This window comes from Musa acuminata, chromosome BXJ2-10 (genome assembly GCF_036884655.1).
Source record: "Musa acuminata AAA Group cultivar baxijiao chromosome BXJ2-10, Cavendish_Baxijiao_AAA, whole genome shotgun sequence".
In the NCBI taxonomy this organism is placed as follows: Eukaryota; Viridiplantae; Streptophyta; class Magnoliopsida; order Zingiberales; family Musaceae; genus Musa; species Musa acuminata.
In genome coordinates this window covers 32,167,130-32,184,807 of record NC_088347.1, presented here as the reverse complement: position 1 = coordinate 32,184,807, position 17,678 = coordinate 32,167,130, and the positions used below count along the sequence as shown (strand labels likewise).

At 40.4% G+C, this 17,678-nt stretch overlaps 2 protein-coding genes across 2 annotated transcripts; one reads left to right on the top strand and one right to left on the bottom strand.

Moving 5' to 3' along the window:
• Nucleotides 1–2,338: 2,338 nt before the first annotated feature.
• Nucleotides 2,339–4,241, top strand: LOC103968947 (protein CUP-SHAPED COTYLEDON 2). Its single transcript, XM_009382316.3, has 4 exons — nucleotides 2,339–2,559; nucleotides 2,754–2,966; nucleotides 3,058–3,341; nucleotides 3,566–4,241. The coding sequence occupies exons 2-4, from the start codon at nucleotides 2,783–2,785 to the stop codon at nucleotides 4,154–4,156; spliced, it is 1,059 nt and encodes a 352-aa protein (XP_009380591.2). The 5' UTR covers nucleotides 2,339–2,559; nucleotides 2,754–2,782; the 3' UTR covers nucleotides 4,157–4,241.
• A 653-nt stretch (nucleotides 4,242–4,894) lies between these two features.
• Nucleotides 4,895–14,787, bottom strand: LOC135625213 (elongation factor G, mitochondrial). The gene is made up of 20 exons (XM_065129659.1): nucleotides 14,323–14,787; nucleotides 13,856–14,077; nucleotides 12,765–12,886; nucleotides 12,516–12,666; nucleotides 11,781–11,852; nucleotides 10,654–10,749; nucleotides 10,477–10,565; nucleotides 10,287–10,353; nucleotides 9,480–9,518; nucleotides 9,242–9,302; nucleotides 9,036–9,145; nucleotides 8,888–8,962; nucleotides 8,749–8,817; nucleotides 8,421–8,542; nucleotides 6,724–6,849; nucleotides 6,528–6,648; nucleotides 6,271–6,371; nucleotides 6,116–6,176; nucleotides 5,396–5,449; nucleotides 4,895–5,306 (listed from the first exon to the last, which is right to left on the bottom strand). Exons 1-20 carry the CDS (start codon nucleotides 14,713–14,715, stop codon nucleotides 5,202–5,204), a joined length of 2,256 nt encoding a protein of 751 aa, XP_064985731.1. The 5' UTR covers nucleotides 14,716–14,787; the 3' UTR covers nucleotides 4,895–5,201.
• Nucleotides 14,788–17,678: the final 2,891 nt, after the last annotated feature.

The window sequence follows — 17,678 nt, the reverse complement described above, 5'->3', positions numbered from 1 at the left end:
TTATTTCCGGAAGAATAATATTTGGAGCATCAAATAATAATATCGGAATAAGATGGGTTACAACCACGCAAGAATGCTCAAACCTTAATCCGTCAGAACAATGGCCTGAAGAGTGTTAAAAGAGAAATCATTCTTGTGCTGGTCTAAGAGTTGGAATCAGTGAGCAAATCTGTTTCAGAACACTTCCCAGAGTCTCTGTACATGATGAATATAGGGTACAAACAAAAGGTAAGAGTTCGTCAAAGAGAAACCCTATTAGGTCCGGAGAGGAGGGAAGAAGAAGAAGGAGCTCTCTCTGCTTCGGCCTCTCACTCGATCTGTTGTGGCCATTGCAAGCGCCAGCAGTGCTGTATCTTTCGTCCAACTCTTGATTCTTTTAGTGCTGACCGCGTTTGTCCTGAAGAATTCCGGTCGCCTACGGGCTCATCTCCCATCCTCTCCAACGCGACTCGACGACCTCCGTAGCCATCGACAAGAAGAAAATTATTGTAATCGTCATCGCCAGGAAGAAGAAGGAGAAGAGACAAGAGAAGGTAAGTGATGGAACGGGGTGTTGGTTGGGGATGTACATGGGACAAGACAAGTCAAGAAATCACATCATATCAAATCGCAAAGATTCATGTGAACCGAACTGTTGTCGATTTTTAGCCAATGATTTCATCATCACACTCCCCGAGTCACACACACACACCTTCTAATTTATGGGAAGATGATAAGTAGTAGAGCATGCAGTAAGTCTCTGCAACCAAGTTTGCGAAGTCTGAACCCACACACAGTAGTGCTACCGCTTCGACGACGCAGAGAGCCTGCTGCTGCTGCTGCTGTGTCCATTCTCCGAGGGTTCATTAAGTCCACCAACCTCCATAACCAATGCATTCCTGGTTCCCGAAGGTCCGTCGCATGCACCTCAAGGCTCAGGGCATGGCCTTCCTTGATCGAGGAGGCCGGTTGAGCTCCGAGGAGGCGAGTGACAGTGCGAGTGTGAGTAGAGCTGCTCCTCGCATTAATGAACCCCAAGCCACGCAGTGAATGAGAAGTCGGCGTGTTTACGTAATCCATTCCTCATCCCCATCTCTCTCTCTCTCTCACATCAATCCATCCATAAATAATATTTATGTTGTTTAATTAATCGTAATTAGTCACAAATAGTTTAAAAAGGCAGGTAATAACGAGAGGAAGAGAGAAAAAGGATTAATGGAAGATGGGAGAAATATAGAGGAGGGCCGGATAGAGACAAACACATAATGCGTTGGAGATTAGATGGAGAGAGCGATGTTGATTTGATGTTAAAGCCGGCGGATCCCCTCGCGTCATCCGTCTAAAACTCCGAGCTCTCGACATGTCAAGATCTCGCCATTCTCATCACCGTCAATGTCATGATTGCGGTGAATGGACGGATCGATGTATGCATGCACGCAGCGCAAAGGCAAGAAATGATGTCGCGGCAGCAAAAGCCGAGAAAAATCGCCTCTCCTTTTATCCCCGATTCGATCTCCATATCTCTCTCTCTCTATCTCTCTCTCTCTCTCTCAGAGACAGGAGTTGGTTTTCCATGGAAACGGGGAGCAATCGGTGGCACATTGTGTGGTGGGGAGGGAGTGAGGTTTCATGTTCATGGCAAAGATTGTGGTGGGGATTGGAGCGTCAGCAGATGGATCATTTTGATCAAAACAATTATTGAGAGGCAATGAACGAAGGCTCCTCTGACGTACTCATGGATTGCATGCGAGATCATGAGCTTCCTATGTTAGAAAAGAGATCAGTAGCCATTCTGTACACAGTCCTTTTTTTACCTCCTGCTACGGAACAAACAGGAGGGCAAAAGAGAGCCCCAGAAAAAGAGAGGAGAGAGAGAGAGAGAGAGTGAAAAGAGGTGGTGATGTGATGGAATCTGTCTCATGATTTATTTAATCTGGTACTGTTCCTCCGCTCTGACGGATTGAGATTTTGGAGCAGCTTTATCTGATGGGAGATCACCTCATATCCCCAGTCCTCTCTCTGTCTCACTCCCTCCCTCCCTCCCTTGGTTTCTCTATTCTCTTTTGAGACCACTTTCTGTTCCCCCTTCCTTTCCCCTCTCGCTTTCTTCACTGACAGAGAAAATACCTGCACAATTTCTCACGCACGCACGCATTCCTTCCTCGCACCTCACAGCTCCCCCAGCTGAGCTCAATGCGATATCATAAGGGCTATTGCCGCAGAGCAGAGCAGGAACAGAACAGAGCAGAGCAGTGAGAGAGAGAGAGAGAGAGAGAGAGAGAGAGAGAGAGGCCCCCTCCTTGGGTTGGTTTGGACTTCGTTGGAGGGAGAGCTGCACAGGGATATCATGCAAGGCTATTGCACACCCCCCCCTACTTAGCCCCGTCCACTGACACCCTTTGATTCGTCGAATCCCAATTAAATCACAGCGCTCGATCCCTCCCCCTTATAAGCCGAGGACAAGAGGAGGCCACTGCGCACAACAAGCTCATCCGCGTCTTGCGCTTCTGTTCTTTCCCCTCCTGCCTCTCTTCGGAGGAGGCCCGGCTTTGTTTGCTAGCCCTGTTGAACCTGCTACTGGTGATGCTTCTGTTCTCTTTACTGGTTTCATGAAAGCAACATACAGCTCCTACATGTTTGTTCTTTGGAGCTTTCTTGATAGTAGTAGTAATAGTAGTAATGGCTTTAATGCTTTCCCTGTTTTATCTTGTGGCTTCCTGCGACCATCTTATGTTCCTGCTCATCTTCCTCTACTCTTTTCGTTCGGATTCCAGCTCTCTGGTTCTGCGTTGTCCGGGGATCAATGGAGATCTATGGCCGCCACTTCGACAACAACGAAGCCCAGCTCCCGCCAGGCTTTCGTTTCCATCCCACCGACGAGGAGCTCATCACGTACTATCTCCTCAAGAAGGTCCTCGACAGCAGCTTCACCGGCCGGGCCATCGCCGAGATCGACTTGAACAAGTGCGAACCTTGGGAGCTTCCAGGTTGCTGGCACTCGTGTCACGTTCCCTTGAGAGTGTTGTTGTTCTCCGTTCCTCCACCTCTTAAGTGTTGGTTCCACTTGATTCGATGCAGAAAAGGCTAAGATGGGGGAGAAGGAATGGTACTTCTTCAGCCTTCGGGACCGCAAGTACCCCACCGGGCTGCGAACCAACAGGGCGACGGATGCCGGCTACTGGAAGGCAACTGGAAAGGACAGGGAGATCTACAGCTCCAAGACTATGTCGCTGGTGGGGATGAAGAAGACGTTGGTGTTCTACAAGGGCAGGGCTCCCAAGGGGGAGAAGAGCAACTGGGTGATGCATGAGTATAGGCTGGAAGGGAAGTTTGCCTACCACTTCTTATCGAGGTCCTCCAAGGTAGCTCAACTACTCCATGCACGTACTTGTCATCTTATGCTCAAACCTGCTCTTATCGTTGTTCGAATGAAGAGTTCATTTGACATGATCATATGATTCGATCGAGATCAAAGTCATGTGAAACTTCTTCGGTCGGAACAGATTTGCATTTGCTTTGTGTCACGTCTCCTCCTGTAGACATGTCAAGTGGAATAATGATACCGAGTATGTAACCATGCACGTAGGACGAGTGGGTGGTGTCCCGGGTTTTCCAGAAGTGCGGCGGCGGCGGAAGCGGCAAGAAGACCCGTCTCGCCCTCGCCGGATCCCACTTCTCGAACTCCGGCAACACCGGCGGCGGCGGAGGGTGTGGTTCAACGTCCTCTTCCACCCTCCCGCCGCTCCTCGAGCCGACCCCGCTGCCATTCTCGGCAGGTCTTAAGGCCCCCGACCGAGAGAGCTGCTCCTACGACAGCACGGATAGGGAGCCCGTGCCCTGCTTCTCCACTGCCGCCGCTGCCGCCACCGGCCTCGGCCTCCACATTCCGCCGCCACCACAAGGCCCAGCCATCTTCGGTCCAACCGGCGCCTTCCCGTGCCTACGTTCGCTCCACGAGAATCTCCAGCTGCCGTTCTTCCTGTCCGGAATGGCTGCGCAGCCGGTGTACGCCGGTCCGTCGCCGGCGGTAGTTGTCGACGCAGGGATCGGCACTCGGAGCGAGGGGGCAGGCTGGCCGTCGGATCTGGATCGTAAGGCCGAGGCTGCAGCTGCTGTGGTAAGGGCCCATCCCATGCCCGTGGGTTCCACGGAGCTCGACTGCCTCTGGACTTTCTAGACCGACCTCTTCGGTCTCACTGTGACCACTGCTACTATATATGACGTCGTACGTACTCTTGGTGTTGCTGTCTTCTATCTTAAACTTCGTGTAATATGGAATTGAACTCCGAGAGCTGTGTGGGTGGATGGATGGATTTGTGCGAACGCCACGCAAACCTGCGAGGGCGGCGGGTGGGTCCCATGGGAAGCGACCCTCGCAGGCGCTCCCGTGGTACACGTGGCTTCGGTTGACGCAGAGGGAGATAGAGAGGAGGAATGCGTGTGAGTTACGTCTTGTCGCCTGCACAACGGCCTGTTACACTCAACCGCGTAACAGTTGCCGGGCACCGTGCAACCTTCTCTCCCTCTTCCCCGACTCAAGTTTCCCGTCTCTCTCTCTCTCTCTATATATATATATATCGATGTATAAAGTTCGGCCCGCTCAAATATATGTAGTGTTCAACTTGCTCTAACCAGATCGAAGCGCATTTCGGCGAATGAGAGGCGGCTCTACCGCCAGATACTTGGCTTCGACTCCTCCGGATGATCTCCATGCCATTTCTACGTTGTAGGATGGATCTCCCTCTGTCAGTCATCCTCCTCGTCGTGTATCTCCATGACACCGTATCAAAGCCATGGGAAGAAAATCGAACTGCAAGCAGACAACTACGCACCAGACACCACTATGTACTACTAACACAACAGAACGAACATAAACGGAACATGAGCGACACCGTTACATCAGTAGACTTCCTCCTTTCCTGTAGTAACAAGTAGTCATTGCAGAATCTAATTGAGAGCTTGTATGTCAAGTTACAGATTTGGGAGATACGGATAAAACGTAATTTCCCAATTATTGGATAAATATTATGGGTAAGTACCCAGGCATCTATACTGTTTTCAGTGGGATCACCTACAAAATTTATATTTTTACTCCCGGCAAAAGAATGTGTAAATAAATGTCACATGCAGCTCTTGATGCGAACCCAGGCAGGCATCATCGATGGAGTCTACTCGTGGTAGAAAACTGGTGACATGTATCTTGCGCAAAGCAAAAAAAGCCTCTATTCCGAACCCTTGTTGGCACCGTGTGCATTTATGAGTTGCTTCTGTACATCTTGGGAAACAGGTGAGTGCTCCATGTATTCCATAGTGAATTCGCCTTTACCCTATCGGACAATGATGTGTAATACAATCATAAGCATTGCCAACTCCTGACGGTATTCTTCAGAAATAATGCAGGAAAACGAATGCTTACCTGTGTCATGGAGCGAAGGGCTGTAGAATATCCGAACATATTGTTTAGAGGGACCTTCAAAGAAAAAGGTTCTTTCATCAGCCACGACTAGTGATGTTCATACAAGTGGTACAAAGAATAGTACTGTTAGAAACAGGTCCCACAAAGAAGATACGATATAAGAGCTAGGCTTCTAAAAGATCTTTATAATGGCCGAAAATACTCGGCAGGATAACCTTAAAGAAAAACTCAAATGAATCTTAGCCAAAGCTTAATAAGATTTTTTTTATCTAGAAACCATGTTAAAGAAAGATAATGACATCCACTGAAGCCATTATAGCATCACAAATCTTCTAACTACATAAAATTTCAAGGCGACAATGCGAGCTACCATGGCAAACTCAGGCCACAGAGAACATGCATAATATATCAAGATTCTTGGCATTCAGGTTGTGGAAAGTGCCTTAAAGAGCCCCAGACTAAACCAGATTCAACCAAGGACACCTCTTCCGATCACATACTGAATCTGACCAGGACACTAAAGCCTCTTTATACTTTCAAAATTGTCTCAAATAATCTTAAAAGTATACCCCCAAACAAACTCACATATTAAGGAGACAGTTAAATAAGCCAAAAAACCCAACAATATAATCCAGGGCTCAATATGTTTCAGGATGCATCATGTTTAATTTTTACATGCTAGCAGATAATTTAGTTGAGAAATAGATAGAGTTTACATACATGAGCAACAACCACAGTATCATCACCATCCTGATCATTACCAACAATGATACCTTTCCTCCTGTCATTCATATGAAGTTATGGTCCACAAACTATTCATAAAGGTTCAGATATACAATAACCAATTAGAACACACTGGATGATGGAATACTCACTTGTTAATATCACCAGTTACAGTGCCCTGGAATTCTGTTGGCACTTTCAATTCCACTTTCATCACAGGTTCTAAAATGACAGGGTTTGCTGCAGAATAACACTATTCAAGAAATATAAAGTCAGATATCTAGTATCATTTTTCCCATAAAGAAAACGGCATGACTATCTCAAGTTCTTCTTCATTACAGCAAACTATAACACTTTGGATTTTGTGAAATTTAGAAGGGAAGAGGGCGCAACAGCAAGAATAATCAACCTTTCTAAATGCATAGATCGCTGCTAGCTTAAATGCAAGCTCACTGGAATCAACAGCATGCGAGGCTCCATCTGTCAGTACTATTCGAACATTTTCAACAGGATGCCCGATCAATGAACCCCTGGGCAATAATATATTCATGATTAACATATCATTCTGAAGAAATTAACAGAAAAGAAAATCACGTGTTACCCACGAGTTGCTAGCTTCTGTGAACCCTTTCTCAATAGCAGGGATGAAGTTTGAAGGTATTGCTTGCCCAATGATATGATTGTCAAATTCAAACTTCGTAGGAGAACCCAATGGTAGAGGTTCAATATATCTGCTCGAAGTAAAAAAAAAAAAGATGGAGAGATTAAGAAAGCTACTGATCAGATGAAAGCCATAAATGATATTTTACATGTCAACTGATATACAAAAACAGGAATCAGAGGTCAAGATACTGTATTAAGATAAAAATTTCGGCACGGAGGTTTTTTTTTCCAAATATTATCAATCACATTAGTCACCAACATTTCAGTAGGTCTTGGTGATTAGCCAAAGAAACTGAAAAACTGAACCAGAATGGACCTATTAGGCTCTTTTATTTTTCAGGACCATAAATGTAACATAAAAAGACCTTGTGAAAACTAAGAATACCAACTTGTACCCCATTAATGTAACATAAAAAGACCTTGTGAAAATCTAAACCAAAGGGCCTCATGCCCCATCCACTTCTATCCTTGGTTTCCATGATGTCTGACCCAATAATACCACATGGATCATCATTTCCACAACATGTGAAAACTAAGAAACCAAAGATGTTTCCCTCAAAATATTTCATGCAAGTTCTACCAACTTGTAACTCATCAATTTTCTTAGCCTCGGAAGATGAAAAACAATCTCCTATATTTCAAAACTCTTATTACATTTTCTTATTATTAGGTTTCTCAAATAATTATGATGGCAAACCTCCGAATGCAAGTCATCAATCTTAAGGCTTGAATCTTAAACTCACATGGGGAAACAGATCAAGTCGCATTACAACCTCTCCTTGACAACAAGCACCCTCCAATCTGGTTATATAGCCACACGATCTGATGGCTGTGATTACTTACCCTCCAACCTCAGTCTTCATGGCTTCAAGTTTTCAGTAGATTTTGTTATTTATAAATTGAGCTCTGAACCAGATTATTACTTTTTATTATTAAACTTCACATAATTGAGCTAGTGTGCTCTCTTGAATTGTCACACAACATTCCTCCTTCTGTTCATCCACTGAAAAACAAAATTGAACCAAAATACTCTTTTGAAAAAAATATAATCTAAGAATCAGATAACAGAGTGACTTAAAGTAAAATGGAACCAATATGAATTGAACTTAACTAAAAACCTGCACTGGTTTGAAATTTTGGGTTCCACAATTCACAGCAGGCATAGTAAATAAAAAATGAAAACAAAACCGTAACATAGTAAATCATAATTAACTAAAATGGGGTCCTTTAGTTTCTAATGAAGCATCCAGTGAGACAACTACGAACTTGCAGACGAATGTCTCTTAGGTCCATCCATGACTTGACATTTATGTTGCAACTAATCATTTTGAAGTGTTAGAATAAACTTTTAATTGGATAGGTAACACATGATTCATGAAGATAGAGGAATACTTGTTTTCATATATGCATCTACAATTTCAAAAATTAAGAAAAAGAAAATAATTAATAACAAACGTCTCTTAGGTCCATCATGACTCGACAATTATGTTGAATCATTTGAAGTGTTAGAATAAGCTTTTGATAGGATAAGTATCACACGATTCATGTATCTAGGATTACTTGTTTTCATATATGCATAAAAAATGTCAAAAATTAAGAAAAAGAAAAATTAATATTAACATATCATATTTATGCTTACCCACAAACACGTCCATATTGACCTTGACCTCCACTTTGCTTCTTATGAAGATAATCAAACTCAGCGCGTTGTGTAATTGTCTCCCTAAAATTAACCCGAGGCTTTCCAACTTTTGCATCGACCTTCATATTCACATACAAGCAAACTTAGTTAAGAAATTTTGTTACAAGAAAATACAAGCATTTAAAATACTGAAAAAAGTTTATATTCACTGGTCAACAAAGAATGTTAAGGTGATCTTTATCACAACACATGAAAGTTAATTGGAGTGTAGTAGAATGATCTACAATGTACATAATAGCACTCAATGTTAGAAAGAAAAACTCACTTTGTACTCTCTTCGTATGCGCTCAACATAAATGTCCAAATGCAACTCTCCCATTCCAGATATAATTGTCTGTAACAAATGATGACAATTTTCTAAATTTGCAACTCTAAAGAAACAACGATATAAAAGTTAAACTGACCTGACCACTTTCAACATCCAATCCAACACGAAACGTTGGATCCTCTTTCTGAAATCGATTTAGAGCTTTTGAAAACTAGAGGAATAGAAACGTTAGTATTTTAACTTAAAGAATAATATAGTTAAATAAAAAACATTCACATAATTACTTGTCCACCAGAATCTTTAGATACAGGTGAAACCGCCAAAGACATCACTGGTTCAGGAACACTCATAGATGTCATTGTATATCTAACTGAACCATCTGTAAAGGTATCACCTGAGGGAAAATGCAAAAACATTATTTCAAGCTCAACAAAAAGCATTAGAAGGTCATTCAAAACATAAAAACAAAGCAATCAAATAAAAAGCTTACCTGATGCACAATCCACACCAAAGACTGCGACAATCTGCCCAGCATGGGCTTCTTGAATATCCTGTAGAACAAAGAACAAACACTAGCTTTAAGCCTGAAAGCATTGAAGAATCTATTTAGTATGATATACACCAGTACAAGATAAAGTTGCAGTTTTATATATCAGGAATGCAAACATCAGAACCCAAATTTAATCAGCTATATGGACAACATTATAGAATTGAACATGTCAACCAACCTCCATCTCGTCAGAATGCAGCCTAACCAAACGAGGAACCTGAATAACAAAAAACCTCAAATTAATGTTTAAATCAGAAAGACAACAACGTAGTAGAAGGCAAATATTTGCATAAAAGTCCCAGATGAAGACTTGTCATACTGCCAAGTGCCAACTAGCAGAACTACACCATATGCATATGGGGACAACTACAGATGCATCATAGAGTTCAGGAACTAGACTTACTACTTCAGCCAGAAGGTTTTATTGGACAAACTTAACTACCTGAAGAATATGACTAACTGCACTACCAATCAAATTCAAGATTGAAACAATATTAGCACACACCATCACACATTTTTGCAGGAACACAAGCAAAAATTTCTCAACCTTAGAGAAACTTGGCAATGAAACTTAAGTCAGTATACAACATCCGTAAAGTAAATTATTAAACGAACATGCAACAACTTTATGCAACTTCTCAGAAGGTCTAGTATTGGTCCATATGATGAAGAGTTTTAATAGCAAAATAAGCACGAATAGCACTACTAGATAGAGTCATTAGTACAAATCATGTTGTTCCCTAGCCAACAAAGAATAGGCATGCATACCAAGAACTGATTACTGAAGGAAGTTTACACTATTATTCTCATACAACAACGTAATTATAGTAATCTTATTTGAAGAAAAACGACCAAGAATAGGAAAAAAGAAACCAGAAAAAGAATATCAAAGAACAAATACTGATAACTGGCTGCATTAAAACCCAAGGAATCAAGTACTGATAACTGGAAACATATAGCAGTAAAAATGATAATCAAATCTCACTTTAATCTTCTTCCCGGTGTTTACATTGATAATAAAGTCACCTTTTCGAATAACACCTTCATAGATTCTGCCAAAACAAGTGAGCTGAATTAGTAAATTTATTTCATTAATTTTCTAGAAGCTATGCTTATAAAAAATACAAATAAAAGTAGCTGAAGTAGAACTGTCTTAAACCAGAAATGAGAATTACCTTAGATATGTCAGCTGACCAAAACGTCCTTCTTCCAGTTTGAAAGCCAAGGCAACAAGTGGCCCTGCTGGAGTTCCAGGCAACAAAATCTGTAACATAATCCAGAAGAAAAAGTTACTGCTTCCTTAAAATTAATTGGGAAATAAAAATTACAAATAAAATACAGGAAACTAGTACCTTTTCTTCAGATTTGTTTTGATCGAGGGCATAGTTCTCAACTTCAGTTGGACATGGCAAATAATTGAGAACTCCATCTAAAAGCGGTTGTACGCCCTATATATTGCAATCAAAATGAGTACTACTGATCATCTCAGCTGCATATTGAACAATATGTGATATCTAATGATGAATTCATAAAGACAATATTTGGCAAACAGTGCACATGATGCCATTAGGAGTTAAAAGTAATAATCTAACTGAACTCACCAACGAAAGTTATGACCTACGTTTGTTGTAATTTTAAGGAAGAATAGCTTTAAGAATAACAATTGGAAGGGCTTGACAACATGCAACAAAGTCCAAACTGCAAGTATTTTCAGGTAGCTGAAATTTCAACAAAAGCATCAACGTTCTTTTATCAAGGCAGATAACAAGATTATCAATATTTGATTCACTATGTAGTATTTTCATCTGTACCATGAAGATATTTAAAAGAGATAATAAGCTTTAAAAATCCGGCTGAAATATACTTCACGGCCATTCTAGTTAACCCATAATAACACCAAAGTGCTAGTACTACCAACATAGTGACTTGGTACCAAGACAGTCTATGTAAACAAGGTACAAAGCTAAGCACAAACAAGCTCATGTTGGTTGGCAAGGTACATGCCGATCAGGCACATTAAAAACATGAGAGCATGCTGCAGAATGGGAACACTCATAAATTAGGATAATATATTAAAAACTAAAAAATTCAAACTGCTAGAAACATTGATAATTTGAACAACTTACTTTAAATATAATAGCCTTTGCTTTGGGGCAACACAATATCTGAGATGATCTTTATGCTCTCCGGAATTTTTTTGGTTATATCTTATAACATAACATGTGAACTACTTTTGTTGAACCCCTCGACATATATGCATGAAATCTGAAAGCTACTGAAACTAGTTTGATCGAAGTAACAGTAAGTTGAACACTTTGTATTATACATTTTGGTCAAAGTAAAGTTTCCTTGATGTGAAATATATAAATTAACCAACCAGGAAGTAACAAAGCAATTTCAAACATAAGGTTGACTTAACACCCAAAAAAAAGAAAGGAAACAAAAGAACGATAAGCTTAATAGTTAAGTCTTCAAGAACCTTATTCTTGAAAGCACTTCCCATGTAGACTGGAACAAATTTGCGTGCGACTGTTGCTCTGCGAATTGCCATCTGACCAGAGTAACATGATGTAATAAACATTAATGTGACTAAAATAAAATAATAATCAAATATAAATGTAGATTCAGTACCACTACTACTGATAATTATTTTGTCAAAAAGTTATTCATGTACCAATTAAAAAAACAAAGTCATTTCACAAAGTAGGCTTGCATTGCATTCTAGCAGGATAAATAAATTTTCACCAATCCTCATTCTACTAGCTGTATGGGCCATAAAATAACCTTCTAGCACTCAGGTCAAGCCCCATGGTAAAAGTGCTGACCCGATCCATGTCAAGTCATTTGATGTTCACTAACATCTCTGCCGAACCTTATGCTAGTGTCAGCATATTCTATATCAAAGTCAAGTTCAATTGAGAAAAGCAAAATCAGCAGCAAAAAGAGAACATAGTGGATACAAACTCAAACATCAAATCATAAATAGGAATCTAGAAAGCAAGCATTATTGTAGATGTCAAACATACGTGGGCAGGCCACCATTATCAAGAAGTCCTATTGGGAAGGAATTTTGTATCCTTGACATCTAATTGAGAGAAGTACGAAGCTGAAACTTAATCCACCCATTTCACTACTGCTTTGTGCCCCAAACAAACATAACTGGAGTAAAAAGCGAACAATAGCACAATGCTGTAAGCACATATTCCAGTTGTACCCTGAGGTCAACAGGAGATATTGGTTCATCATTCAGAAAAGCTTCAGCAAGTTGATCATCTACTTCAGAAACAACTTCAATAAGCTCACGCCGCTTTTCTGTAACCAATGCCTCCAAATTTTGTGGGATATCAGCTGTTGTGACTTTCTCACTGAATAGTCAAAAAGGCATGACAACCATCAATAACATGTATCAAGAAACTTCTATTTTAGACATTTGTAACTGAGAAAGATTGGGATATCAGTGTACCCATTGGCTCCGTGGAAGTAATATGCTTTCATTTCTACAAGATCTACAAGCCCCTGAAACTCCTCTTCCAATCCAATTGGAACTTGCACCGCTGCACTATGATGACGAAGCTTAGACCTTGCCTAGAAAGAACTTTTGTATCAGAATTACACTGCTTAAAACTCCAAAAATAGCTTTCTAATATGAACATAACATTGAAACATGATATTTTTCCATATGAATGCAACATTTAAATGTATGATCAGCTTCAAAGAAATATAAGAACCACTGCAAAATCTTTCCTTGCATCCCATAATCAATTTACAACTTAAGTAAAGTTGTTCAAATTCTACCATAAATGAAAATCACTGTCCTTATAATGTCCAATGTTGTATTTAAAACAAAAGTAACTCTGTAGAGAATGCATACTAGAGAAGAAGAGGAAAACTTAACAGCCAGTGCATTGGGAAACAGGTACTGAAGAACAATACTCATCATTGGAAAAAATTCATCAATACATTTGACCTGAGATTCACCTGCTCCAGAAACACTTATAATTCATACAAAATATATTAAGATAACCTTTCATAAAGTCATTAATCTACATTTTCAGTTATCTGCGCCCACAGACTAGGTTATCAGTTCCCACCACTAGAAAATTTCATTGATTTATCATACTAAGAAAATGACTATTTTACTTCATAAAACCAAAGCAATTTACAAACAACAAGTAACACAAAAGAATATGTGAACTGCAGAACTTTCATGATTGTTAATATCACCTTCGGATTGTGGTTGCTTATGGCAACACAGACCATTCAATGGTACAAGACTAGAGGACAGACCAAAAAAATTGCTTATAGGAGAATAGTATCCTTTGTTAAAAGGAACAAAAAATGGTTTCTTAGAGAAAGATCCACTGACCATTTAGAGCTCGGGTTTAAATCAGATGTGGCATTACACATTCACGACGAAAGGCTATTTCCATTGTCTTACCTATCACGCCATGTTGTCACGAAACGATCTTACTAAATTGCCAAATAGAGACTCTTTTGCTAATTATTTTTTGAATAATGAATCACAATTGCGATTAAAATGTTATAAAGTTTCACCTGATTAAGAACCTTCCAGGGATCAGCTCCCATTCGATCTAACTTGTTGATGAAAGCAAGTCTTGGAACTTCATATCTTCTCATCTGGCGATCAACAGTGATTGATTGACTTTGTACACCTCCAACACTACAGAGCACCAAAATAGCACCATCAAGAACACGTAAAGCTCTTTCAACTTCAATGGTGAAATCCACGTGGCCTGGAGTATCAATGATATTAATCTGCATGGAATTTAAAGTGATTTATCAGAATCCTTTTCAAGTATTTTTTGTATCGTCGTGAATCAAATTGTATAGGAGAGATACAGAGAGAAAGGACAATGGCGGAGTGGGCAATCAAAAATATTTAAACAAATAATAACAGACCTTCATGACAGTTCATACCAACTTGCTCAAAAGTAAATATTCAACTCGTTCCACCATCAAATTCCACTCGGAGATACAGATTTTAATCAGAAGAAGACTACCTGATATCCGTTCCAAGTGCAGTAGGTAGCTGCGGACTGGATGGTGATCCCCTTCTCCCTCTCCAAGTCCATCGAATCCATCTTCGCGCCAACTCCGTCCCTCCCTCGGACCTCATGGATCTCGTGGATCCTACCCGTGTAAAAGAGCACCCGCTCGGTGAGGGTGGTCTTCCCCGAGTCGATGTGGGCGGAGATCCCGATGTTCCGCACCCTATCCATTGCCTCCTTCCACCATGGCTCCTTTTCCTCATTGGCCCGCGCCGCGGTCGACATCGCCCGCCAGCCGCTGCCCAGCGCGGCGCCATTGAGGACGAGGACGGCGAGCGGGCGGAACCTGTTGCTCTCCGAGTGGCGGAGGGAGGAGAGGAGGCGGGTGGCGGAGGATCTCGCCATCGTAGACGGCGGCGGATTTGGTGCGCCTAAACCCTAATCGACTCTAAACCACCGCCATCTCTTTCAACGTTCCGTCCGTCTTTGTTCAACCATGGGCTGTGGTTACGTTTCTCCGCAGGAGCTTCTAAATCCTAAACTGTGTCAGGGTCTTGTATGCATATATGCTACTTAGAATTGTGGTATCTCTATGTATACCCCTCACGTATAATACATGTATGTATTTTTTTATATTAATTATAAAATTTGCATTATCCTTATTTTTGTTCTTAATATAATTGTTTTATGAGAATATATATCCAATGGAAATAAATACTCATGGCCTTTACATTAAATAAAATTATTCTAAAATTTATTTCATCTCCATTATGTTTAAACGTCAATCAATCGTTATCATTATCTGACACCGTGATACTAAAATAGGAAAGAGATAGAGACTATTCTCCATCAGCTCACGTGGACAAAGGTCCATCGCAGGTATTTGTAAAATATTTAATAAAATATTTTATCTTTCTATAATCATATATAAAAGTTCATTTTTAGTGTAGTCGAAATGGATCATTTTTTATCACTCGCATCCACGTAAACTCATCTTGTGTTACTAACTTGGGCATCGGATGAACCAAATCGGGAAACTTCTTTCGACCTCGGTCTTCGTATATGTGGCACCTCTAAAGCTTAATGTTTCCATCTTAGAGGTACATTAGATAGCCTTACACACATGACACTAGACCACGTTAAGCTAACCAAAATGTTAACGATATTTTTTCATAATATTTTTAGTACTAAAAGGAAGACCTAATATCATAAGAATGCCCCTTTGTCGATCTTCCCAATGTGAATACTCGAGCAAAAAGGCTTTCCTTCCAATATACAGTACTTTCACCTAAGGGAGCAGCAACCATCCTTTCCACACACCGATACATTTAGTACGACATTGACACCGATGAGATACTTGATACATATTCAACAACTCGAGTCTCTCATCCCCAACGATGGCCTTGAACCACATACTCGTTCTCATCAAGGTATTCTTAAACATTACTCAGCAAATGTATATGCTAACAACATAATATAAAATATCTTTTAGCTTTTGTCTTAGTTAGACTTAATAATTGGTGCCACCAACTTACTTGTAGTTTGTGGCTCCATTGCCATTGGCACTCATTGAGATTCCTCGACCAAACATGGTGCCAACTTTCCAAGAGTGCCTAAGGCCTATCAAATCGCTAATCGAGAGAGCACTCCAATCCTCAACTATGGAATATAATAGACCACACCACTGTCAATCTATCTCGCTTAAATTCAAGGCCCAATTATTGGACTCAACAGAGGATTCTTTGCAGATCTAATTATGACAAATGGACCAATATTTGGAGGGGATATAATGATAGCTCCATCAATCCAAATGAGAGCCACTGGTTAACCTCACCTCGGGTCATTCATCATTCACCCAAAAATTCTATGATGAATCGGTTTCACTAAGATTTTGTCTCTTATACTTGGAGGCATTTGACGGTAATGCTGATCCGATGAAGCACATTATAATTTTTCATCATATATCACGATATGGCATCTTAAATGTCCTAATATGTCATACAATCTCAACCATATTAAGAGGTATAGCATGAGAATCGAGCACTCTTATGATGTTGCTTTCTATCTTGCCGGTGAGGGAGTTCAAATTTCACTTAGGAATATACGTCCTTAAACCTTAGCGGCAATACTCCTCAGACTGACTCAGGTAGGAGGAGGAAGAAATACTTGCAGACTCCATTGCTTTGTTCACTAATGAGATCCGAGGCATAGTAAATGTTCATTCATTACTCATAATATATACATTCATAATGAGACTCAAGTCCTCTCGTCTCATTTGATCATAGATAGAAATACCATCAGCGACTATACCTAAGACACTTCAAATAGCCAATCAATATATTAATGTTGAGTCACTAGTCTTGAGAAAGCATGAATAGCTATGTAAGAGGCCAAGAGCGATTACAATCAATTCTAATCTCGAGATCACTATGGTAACGGAGTCACCAAAGTTACCTTATCTAAGGTTTAAGCTAACCACTCTAAATATAATTAGAATTATAGATTTTCAATAAATAAAAGAGAAGATACTCTTAATGAATCCTCATCCAATCAAAATTACAAAATGAGATAGGTCTAAATACTACTAGTTCCACTAAGATTATGACTATGATACTAAAGATTATTGTCAATTAAAAAAGTAAATTGAAGAACTCATATATCGAAGACACCTCATGTGGTGTGTTCAAAAAGTGTGGTACTATCATACGAGGTTTAATCTCTTTCTACATCCAAAAAGGAACATTAAGCTATATGGGATCGAATATGGTAGATTTTTATGTTGAATTCATCATTTAGTTTTGATATGAAATATGCTAATGTCAACCACAGCCCGCTAGTTAACTACCATGAAGGGTCTAACGTATGGAACATAGTGCCTAGGTCACTCCTTTCCTGCAACTAATGATAGGGCAGCAACTTGCCGCCCCAACATATTATAACCTAAGGCAGGTGGTATGAGCCAGACATTAGTGGCAATAGCCCCCTAGTGATTAAATTTGCCTGTGCCCCCTAGTTGGCTCACGCATATGACAATAGTTCGGTTATCTCCGATAGTAGCTAGGACAGGCAAGCAATACCCCTGCAGTCATCCTTCACTAACGATGCACCACAGGGGTTCGTACGAATTGATTGTCCACTTGAATGAACCACATGGGAACATACGGGTCGATCATCCACATGAATGCATCATAAAACGATGTACGGGCTAGTCCTCATTAACCGTCAATCCCCCTTCATCGGTTGCTTAGGTATAAAAGTTGGTCCCTTAGACGGATCAGACTCGAACCTACTATTATTTCAACCCTACAAAAAATTAATTTTACTAAGGTCGGGTTAGGAAATCTCCCGTGGAGCTAACCGCTTATGCA

Excerpts from the sequence above, each read along its gene's own strand:
- LOC103968947 (XM_009382316.3), top strand. The coding sequence starts at position 2,783 with ATGGAGATCTATGGCCGCCACTTCGACAACAACGAAGCCCAGCTCCCG. Across the intron at positions 2,967-3,057 it reads CGAACCTTGGGAGCTTCCAG|AAAAGGCTAAGATGGGGGAG; the intron begins GTTGCTGGCACT and ends GATTCGATGCAG. Across the intron at positions 3,342-3,565 it reads TCTTATCGAGGTCCTCCAAG|GACGAGTGGGTGGTGTCCCG; the intron begins GTAGCTCAACTA and ends CCATGCACGTAG.
- LOC135625213 (XM_065129659.1), bottom strand. The coding sequence starts at position 14,715 with ATGGCGAGATCCTCCGCCACCCGCCTCCTCTCCTCCCTCCGCCACTCG. Across the intron at positions 11,853-12,515 it reads TATCTCCTGTTGACCTCAGG|ATGGCAATTCGCAGAGCAAC; the intron begins GTACAACTGGAA and ends TACTCTGGTCAG. Across the intron at positions 5,307-5,395 it reads CCCTTCGCTCCATGACACAG|GGTAAAGGCGAATTCACTAT; the intron begins GTAAGCATTCGT and ends ATTGTCCGATAG.